Here is an 8,428-nt window from a genome sequence, read left to right as displayed (position 1 = left end):
TTTTTTTTTTTTTACTATGTATTATATTTAAAAAGTAACATTTGTTCACTATATTTAAGTACTTATCCAGTAAGTGCCTTTTCTTCCATAGGTCTATTTTTATTTCGTTTTCTACATCTTTCTCACAATCTTTCCTTGAATTTTTCAAACTCCTTTTCTTGCGTTCTCACGGAACGTACGCCTTTATTCTCTTCGCCTTTTTTGTGGTATTATTTTTATTGATCATCAACTTTGGGGACACGGAGTTGAATTAACGTGGATAATCGGTGCTAAGCCAGTCCCCTCTCGTGCACTTAATTGTTTGATCTACTTATTTATTACCTTTTCTATTCCTTTTATCTGGGTTGATTTTTTCCCCCATCCTAATTGTTTCTTTCTACCAGTCTTTCAATCTTTCTTACTGCCTTTCATTCTTTTCAAGACCAGGAACTAGAGATGAGCTGACCCTTAACACCCTCTGCAACATCCTCATCACATGGTACAAATCTTTTTTCTCGTTCTTTCCTGCGTTCATGCATTCATGCATCCATCCGGTCTTTCTTTCTATTTAAATAATTACTTTTACACTTCCAGAGGGCTGGTGCGCCCAGCTGGATACATGATAATCTATCACCCGTGGGTCCTCCCTCCCTGGCTCCTCCCTCCCGCCTTCCCTTACCTGCTTCAGCTCTCAGCTGTTCCCTGGGTGGGCGAGTGGGTGGGTGCCCATCTCACAAGTACAGACGCAAATTAATCAGTGTGCTTACTTCACGCTCCTTCTCATCCTATTACTAGAACGGCTCTCTCTTCTATGTGTTTATCTGTTTGTTAATATATTTACTAATTTGCTTCGTTTTTTTGGTAATTTTTACATTTCTTTCCAATTCTCGCTGTTTCTCTTTCACTCTTTCTTTCTTGCATTCTTTCATTTTTTTTGGAGCTCAGCTGTCACAAACTGAGGAACCCTAATACCCCCTGCAAATACCCATCCCTGGCTCCTGAAGCTCCATGTTATTCATTCAGTAATTCTTTCCCTCACTCACTCATTCATTCATACATTCTTCCTTCCTGGTTTCCTCCTTTCGATTAGGTAATTACTCCTCATTAGTAAAACCGAGCGCTCAGATTTTGATCAGTTACGACCCACAGTTCCCGACGGCCTCTTACAATCAGCGCTCACTTACCCCTCTCCTGCAGATCCACCCATTTATCCACTTAGTAGTCATTGTCGCTTTTTACCTTCCCTGTCCCTTTTGTTACAACTTTCCACACCCCCTTCTTCACTCTTCCTCACTTACCTTCCTTCATTCTCGGGGAGCGTCGACGCCCAGAGAGCATTGATTACAGCCCTCCCAAGCCCCGCCCCGGAGCGCCCGCAGGCCACGCCTCCTCCCCACCACCACGCCTCCCGAGAGTCTCGCGTGCCTGTTTATTTAGATACTTCTTATTTGGTTGATAGGCGGTTCTGGACTCCGACTCCCCGTAACCTCTGATCCCCGTCAGTCTTTTAGCGCTAGTGCTGGCCTCACCTTCTTGTCATTAACACACGCATTCGTGCGCTTCTGAACTTAACACCTGCTACTTTTTCTTCCACGGGTCTCGATTTTTATTTAGATGTTTCATCTTGTTCTCTCGTCCTTTGATCCTTTCATGTACCAGACCTCAGTTCCCAGGACTCAAAGCCCCTTGTGCCACGACCCCACCTGGGTCCAGGTACGCAGCTTTTTTTTTTTTTTTTCCGCTTTTGTTTACTTTGGCATGTATTTATTTATGTGTTCCCAGAGTTAGAAAATTTGGGGTTAAAGTTAACTCTCATTTTTAGTCCCCTGGGTCCACTTTCGTTTTTAACTATTCTTTGACCTCTTTCTCTGTCGTTCACTTTTCTTCTACACCAGGAGCAATATTTGTACTAATCCCAATGCTCGCCCCCAAAGCTCGCCCCCAGTGACCTGACGGAGTCCCCCTTATGTGTGAGCTCGTCTCCTAATTTTAAAAAGTTTTCTTTCTCCCTTTATTTATGTTTGTTCCTTGCCGTTTGCTTTCTCCCGCTCCATCACCTACCCCTCTCCTGCATCCTTTCACTGATAGGCCTCATCGTCGCATCCTTCCCATTGGTTTTTGTCAGTTACCTTCTCTCTATTTTTAGAACTTTGTTTTTGACGTACAAAAAGCTGTGCCTAATTAATGTACACATCTTCACGAGTTTGGAGAGAAGTACACACGTGAAACCGTCACCACGATCTGTGTCATAAACCTATCCATCACCACCAAAAGTTTCCTCCCACCCTCTTATCTGTTATGATCATCATTTAGGATAAGAATAATTAACATGAAGTCTACTCCCTTAGCAGATTTTTACAGGTACAATACAGTATTGTCACCATTGGTTAGTGTGTTTCCTCTTCTTATTCATTTTTTCTTTTATTTAGGTTTTATTCTTAAAACCTAAAACTTTAGGTGTTGTATATTCAAATTACACACATTCCTTGGTCCATGACGCCCTGATATTGGTTCGTGTGTGGCTCTATTTACGTATCGATTCAGTAATTGTCGACTTATACCTCGACCTCCTGCGCACTGGATCTCGTTCAGTGTACACGCTCATCCTGGCTCGCTCACTTCTCTACTCATGTATCTGTTTCTTTATCCCTTCATGCTTTCATTCCTTCACTCGTCCATTCACTTATTCGGACCATGTCATAGAGCGACGTGACCTCCCAGCAAAAGAGACCGAACAATCACAGTCTCTTAGAACTTCTTTCTTCCTCCCACCGAGTTACCTACCACAGTGAGCGCAACCCACAGCACCTAACACACGCACGTGCCAGGTGCAGGCACACGCGCAGCCAAGGTTGGTGAGGCCAGACGCTCACATCCTAGACAGCCCGGGGCAGACCTGCAATTAGGGCCAGATGCCCCGGGCCCCCCGGTGGGGCGGGCGCTCCCCACCCCCTCCAGGCCCCCGCAAATGGCATCCCCATGAGAAAGCTGCGGACAGACCCGGGACACAGAGAGACAACGCACGCTGTACACGGTCTCCCGGTGGGAAAAGACGGACTCGGAGTTCATTTTTAAATAGACAGCTTTGTCCGCAGCAATATAAAAATATTTTGGCCTTTCAAGGCAAATACAAAAGAAACTCCCCGTTACCATCGCTGAGTGTCTCAGTCCCGAACAATAGAGAACTTGAAGAGGCTTAGCCGGAAACTTTGAAGACAGAAAATCTGCCCATTCTGTTTTCCAGACATTTCAAGGGGGTGAGCGGAGGTCACTGGAGCTGGGAGCCCATTTGAGAGGCAGGTCCCTCGGCCCGAGCTTTTCCCTTGGCCCTTTGAAGGGCCCCCGGCTCACAAGGGCCCTTCCATCCCAGTCTGCCCTACGGCACAAGAGCCAAAGGGACACTCGATAATGAAAGGGCCATTCATGCCGGGGAGTGAAAGACAAGAAATTCTTTTGGGGTCTAGCGTTCGAAGCCGCCTATAGAATTCCTCACCACAGAGACAGCACAAGGCAGCCGGAGGCCCTGCCTCAGAACAGGGGCCCCCACGTCTGCACGTGCCTCCGCTTGCTGGCATCCTCCTCCCCGTGAGCGGACCCCCAGCCAGTGCTCCCAGTCCCTCCTTCGCTCAGCAGTGTGCAGAGTGGCAGCCCCCCGCCAGTGACAAAGCCACAGATGTGTGCCCCGCACTCCAGCAACTTACGGTTTCACAGGTGTGGGTGCTGGGGGTCCCACGTCGGCGGTCCTGTCCCACGCAGAATTCCGGACGATGGCTTCGGCTGGAACGAGAAAGCACTGGGTCACTGGAGGAGAACCTCACCCAACCGAAGCTGGGGCTCCCCAACTTCGAGCAAGTACGGAATTGGTGAAACCAAGCATCTCTCTTAAACACACTGGGTCACGCATTCACTGACCCGCCAAGCACCCCGGCCCAGCGTCAGCCACAGGTGGGAAGGGTGGGGCGGGGCAGGCACGGGACCTGGCTCCCGAGCCCAGAGCCCAGAGCCCGTGGGTGGCTGCTACCCGTGCAGCCACATGCTGCTGTGGGAAACCCAAAGGTACCATGTCGTGGTGGGAGCTGAGCTGGACGCCCAAAGTGTGGACAGGACATCGCCCAGAGGGCACTCCGCCTCGAAGGAGGGGCATGCACCAGTTGGGATGTGCCGGGGGAGGTCAAGGGCGCCGTGGGTGAGACAGAGAGGCGGGCTGTGGGCCACATGAAGTGTCGTCTTTAACGGGCAACGTTCCTAAGGCTTGGCACATACATCATGGGGTGAGAGGTGGCGGTGCCTGGACAGACATCTTCACTTTAATCACTAGGCACAAATTTGGATCAGCACCATGAAAAGCCGTGACCACATGTGTCAAGCCTTTGACTTTAAGCATTTGCCTTAAATTTTGAGTTTAAAAAAGGGAGTTGAGCGGTGGCAAATACACATCGTTACCGTCACCCCTCAGTGCCCATGGAGGACTGGGGCCAGGATCCCCTCAGATACCAAAACCCACGGATGCTCAAGCCCCAAGCCCCCCATCCAAAGTGGCACAGGGCTGGCATGTAACCTACGTGCGTCCTCCCGTATGCCAAAACCGACTCTGGACTCTCTGTCATACCTGGCACGGTGTAAACACTGTGGGAAAAGTTGTGATTCTGCATTGTTTAGGGAATAATGACAAAAAGTCTGTACGTGTTCAGGTCCCACCAAACCATCGGAGGCCTCACGACACAGGACACGTCAGCAACGATCGAACTTTTTTTTTCCCCCAAATATTTTCCAATCCACGTTTGTTTTCGTTGCATTCACAGGGATACATACAGAGGGCCAACCGTAAACTGGCTCGTCACCCAGAACAAACAGGCCACTGTAATTAATGCAAGATGCTAAGGTGAGGAAACGGGGCACGTGGGGATTCTCTGCACTTGCTACTCGCTTTTTCTGTAAAACTAAAACTGCTCGGAAAAAAGTCTATTCATTAAAAAAAAAAAAAAAAATTAAGGGAGCCGATCTTGAACGCCTGTTCCTCAGAATCTGGGGAAGGCGAGAAGGTGTGGCCGAGAGGTGGCCTGCAATGGCCGACGGAACAGGAAGGTGGCTCCGGGCAGAGCCATACACAGGCGGCCCCCAGCCCTCCAGGGAACCCCAAAAAAGAAGGTCTCCCCAACACCCCCTTTCTCTGACTTAAGCCATTTGGGGCGCCCCCTGCTGCCTGCACGTCTCCATTCCCAATCCCATCATTCGCTGGGGTGCCAAGACCTGGCCAGGACCCAGGGGAACGCACCTTTTCCTTCCAAATCATCCTAAAAATTCCTTCCCTGGCCTCAAGCTTCCCAAACACCGTTTTCCCCTAATTAGTTGATTTTATACCCAAAAAAACAAAGTCTTTTAAAAATAGGTGGTGATTAACTAGTTATCAGCTCGTGGGTGGCAATGGCAGACTGGTTACCTCAGGCTCTGGGACCTCCGTCATGTGCTGGACACCAGCCCAGATGTTCCCGGCCCTCCTTAGGAGCCTGTGAGCGCCTAGGATGGCCCCCTCACCATCACTCCAGTCCTAAGGTGACAGAGGAACCCGGAACCTGAACACACAGCAGGACCCCAGGCTCTGCCACTTCTCACAGGAGTAAGAACCAGGAGAGGGTTTGGGGGGGCCTGTTCTGCTTTGGTCTCTAGTATTCTAAGAGGCCTGGGGAAGCCAGAAGTGGCTCGGGGTACCTGGGGTTGTTCCCGCTTCTGCTCCAGGGGCCCCATGAACCCTCAGAGCTCCTGACCATCCCCAGCTGACTTCTGTACAGACCCCAGGCTGCTCCGTGAAGACGCAGCCTTGGTTTCAAGGCTGTGTGTTCCAGCCTTGGGTCTGCCACGCCGTGTTAATAACTGGAGTCTGTGCAGATGTCAGAGAAGCTGCAAAGATGAGTCACTTTCTGGAAGCAAAACGAAACCCGAGGCCCCCTCACAGGGTCCAGAGGAACCACCGCCACAAGCACTGGACTGGAGACCTCGTAACTGCCCACAGAGGACCCTCACAGGACACGTCGGGGGGCCTATGACAACACCCCCTGGCTTGGCGGGGTTAGAAAACTCTAGCTCTGCATCCTGAGATTTTTAAAGTCACACATCTCTGGAGGCAAACAGGACCTAACTAATCTGGCTCGTCTGGGACAAATAACTGTGGATGTCTGGAGCAGCAAGGACATAAAGAGATTATTTTTTAATAAAATGATCGTTTCCAGAAATAGAGACTATAGTTTATACACATAATCAGCCTCGCCTCCAATCTCATGCTTCCTACCTGTTAAGACCACCCTCCCCCGACGTTCCCCTTTGTAGAGCTAATTTCCTGTACCTTTGTCAAGGCTGGGGCCCTGGACGTCACCGGGGCCCATTTATGAAAATGCGAGAGGTAATTGGGGCATCTTTTGAAATCCTGTCTCCTCTCTTGCCGGCCCCCTCAGCCCTCTAATTCCAGTTGGCCGGTCTGTGAAGGATGTTTACATATGCCTCTTCCTGGAATTTTACTCTTTGCTTCAGGAGTGGGCAATTAGAGAGAATTAGGCCTATTTGGCGTCCGTGCACCGTTAATGGACAGAGGGGCGGAGGCGGCCTCGGCGAAGGCGGTCTGCTGGTCTAATTGAAGCTGGCAATTTCTCGGTCCCTCGTTTCAGCTCGCAGGTATTGTAGCGACCAAGGTCACGAAACAAAGGCTGCAGCCCGCGAGGATAATAACCGCGTGCGGGGCCGGCCCTGCGAGCTGGGTGCCACCCCGCGCTGCGGCACGGAGGGACAGCTGGGCAGGTGCGCAAAGCCGGGTCCGAGACGGGCCGGGCACCGATCGCCTTTCCAGAAGTTGCCACCCCCGTGGCTTTTTCAGGAAGTTCTCAGCCGAGGGGGCCAGGGTGCCGACAGGGGTGTTGGGGAAGGTCTCGAGACCCAAAGGCACAGGCTGGGCCACAGGGGAAGGTGCCGCAAGTCACACCTTCCCGGGACTGCAGCCACCGGGCCAGTGTCATTGCACGGTGACAGGGGCACAGCCCAGAGCGGAGTTCCAGGCCTGGCCGGCGGCCTGCCCGTTTGGAAGGACGCTCCACGAAATGCAGTCCTTGCACCAAGCAGCCCCTTGGAGCTAGTGTAGGACACGAGCGCTCACAGAAAGTCTGTCCGCCAAAAGCTGGCCCTGAGGGCTGCTAGTGACCACAACCCCACTGCCCGGCCGGTCAAGTGGGAGCTGGCCAACGGCAGCGGGCGCCACGTCCAGGGCCTGCCACCTTGGGCTCCGGTTTCCTTGTCTGTAGACAGGGTTGGAAGGCAGTGGACCAGTGATCTCAGCCCCCAACCCTAAAGACCCAACAACGAAGCGGGCCACAGATGACGTCATCGCCAAGACAGCCGGAAGGAGCCCAGAGCTCCAGGGCCCTCTGGTGACGGCGACTCTACGCTGCCCCATTTTACAGATGGGAAAACTGCGGCCCAGAGGGCTGGAGACAGAGGCCAACGTCACACCCATAGTTGGGGCTTCCCATGGGTTGAAACCAGGTCTCCTGAAGGCCTCTCGGGGCTACTGTCTGACCCTGTGTCCTGAGCATCCATCCTCTGGTCACCTGAGTAGTCCTGAGTAGCAGGGCATGTGCCTTGACCCCTGTGCCCAGCCAGGGGACCAGTGGGGGCCCGATCTGGACACCGGGGCCTCCCCCCACTTCCAGGGAAACAGGGCGCTTGCCTTTCCGACATTGACGTCCCGTGCTGCCTGCGCCTCCCAGAGGAGGCGGGACCGACAGGCCGCTGCCTCATTATAGGTGGGGAAACTGAGGCCCCAAAGCCGGTGGCATCAAAGACATCCACCAAGATCAAGACCTGGGGCTCCTTCCCCTCCCGGCCGAGCTTCGCCCCGGTTCCAGCAGGGGGACCCGAGCCCCCGCCCCGCCCCCCGGCCGTTTGGAGCAATAGTGACACAAATTGCACCCCTCCCACTCAAGGCCTCCTGCTCAGGCCAGGCCCCTGCCCTGCCAGCCGTGCTGACACCCCCCACAACCTCCCGGACCACCGCTGCAGTCCCAGGGACCCAAGGCCCCCAGCCCCGACCTCCTAGCCTGACAAATGATTCTCTCGAGCCCCAGGGTGGCCCCCAGAGGCACGGGAGCGGCAGAGCTGCCGTCGGACACCGGCACAGACGTGCGGTCAGCCTCCGGCCCCTCCAACTGTCCTCCTTCCCCAACTTCCCATCCTGGAGCTCGGTCCCTCGGCCCCATTCTGTCCCCCTTGGCTGCCTCTCGGGCCCCAGGCCTAGTTACATCAAATTCTTGTTTACAGGCGGAGACACTCCTAGTCTTCCTGAGAAACTCACAGAAAAGAAAGCCCCAGAACGAGGGGCATGAGTGTGGCCGGGGTCACGCGGCCGGTGCGGGGTGTGGGCGTGCGCTGCCCCAGTCCCTGCCCCCGCACACGCTGTCCTTAACTC

General features: G+C 53.2%; 1 protein-coding gene across 1 annotated transcript in view; it reads right to left on the bottom strand.

Annotated features, from left to right (window-relative positions):
* The window catches only part of LOC102878873, a 42,468-nt gene that overhangs the window by 9,502 nt on the left and 24,538 nt on the right, over positions 1 to 8,428 (bottom strand). The window contains exon 8 of the mRNA XM_015599596.1: positions 3,681 to 3,756. Coding sequence (XP_015455082.1) covers positions 3,685 to 3,756 — 72 coding nt within the window. The 3' untranslated portion in view covers positions 3,681 to 3,684. The remainder of the gene's footprint in view (positions 1 to 3,680; positions 3,757 to 8,428) is intronic.

Source organism: Pteropus alecto, unplaced genomic scaffold, assembly GCF_000325575.1.
Source record: "Pteropus alecto unplaced genomic scaffold, ASM32557v1 scaffold8, whole genome shotgun sequence".
Lineage (NCBI taxonomy): Eukaryota > Metazoa > Chordata > Mammalia > Chiroptera > Pteropodidae > Pteropus > Pteropus alecto.
Note: the sequence above shows the minus strand (reverse complement) of the source record. Positions and strands in the feature narration are given on the sequence as shown.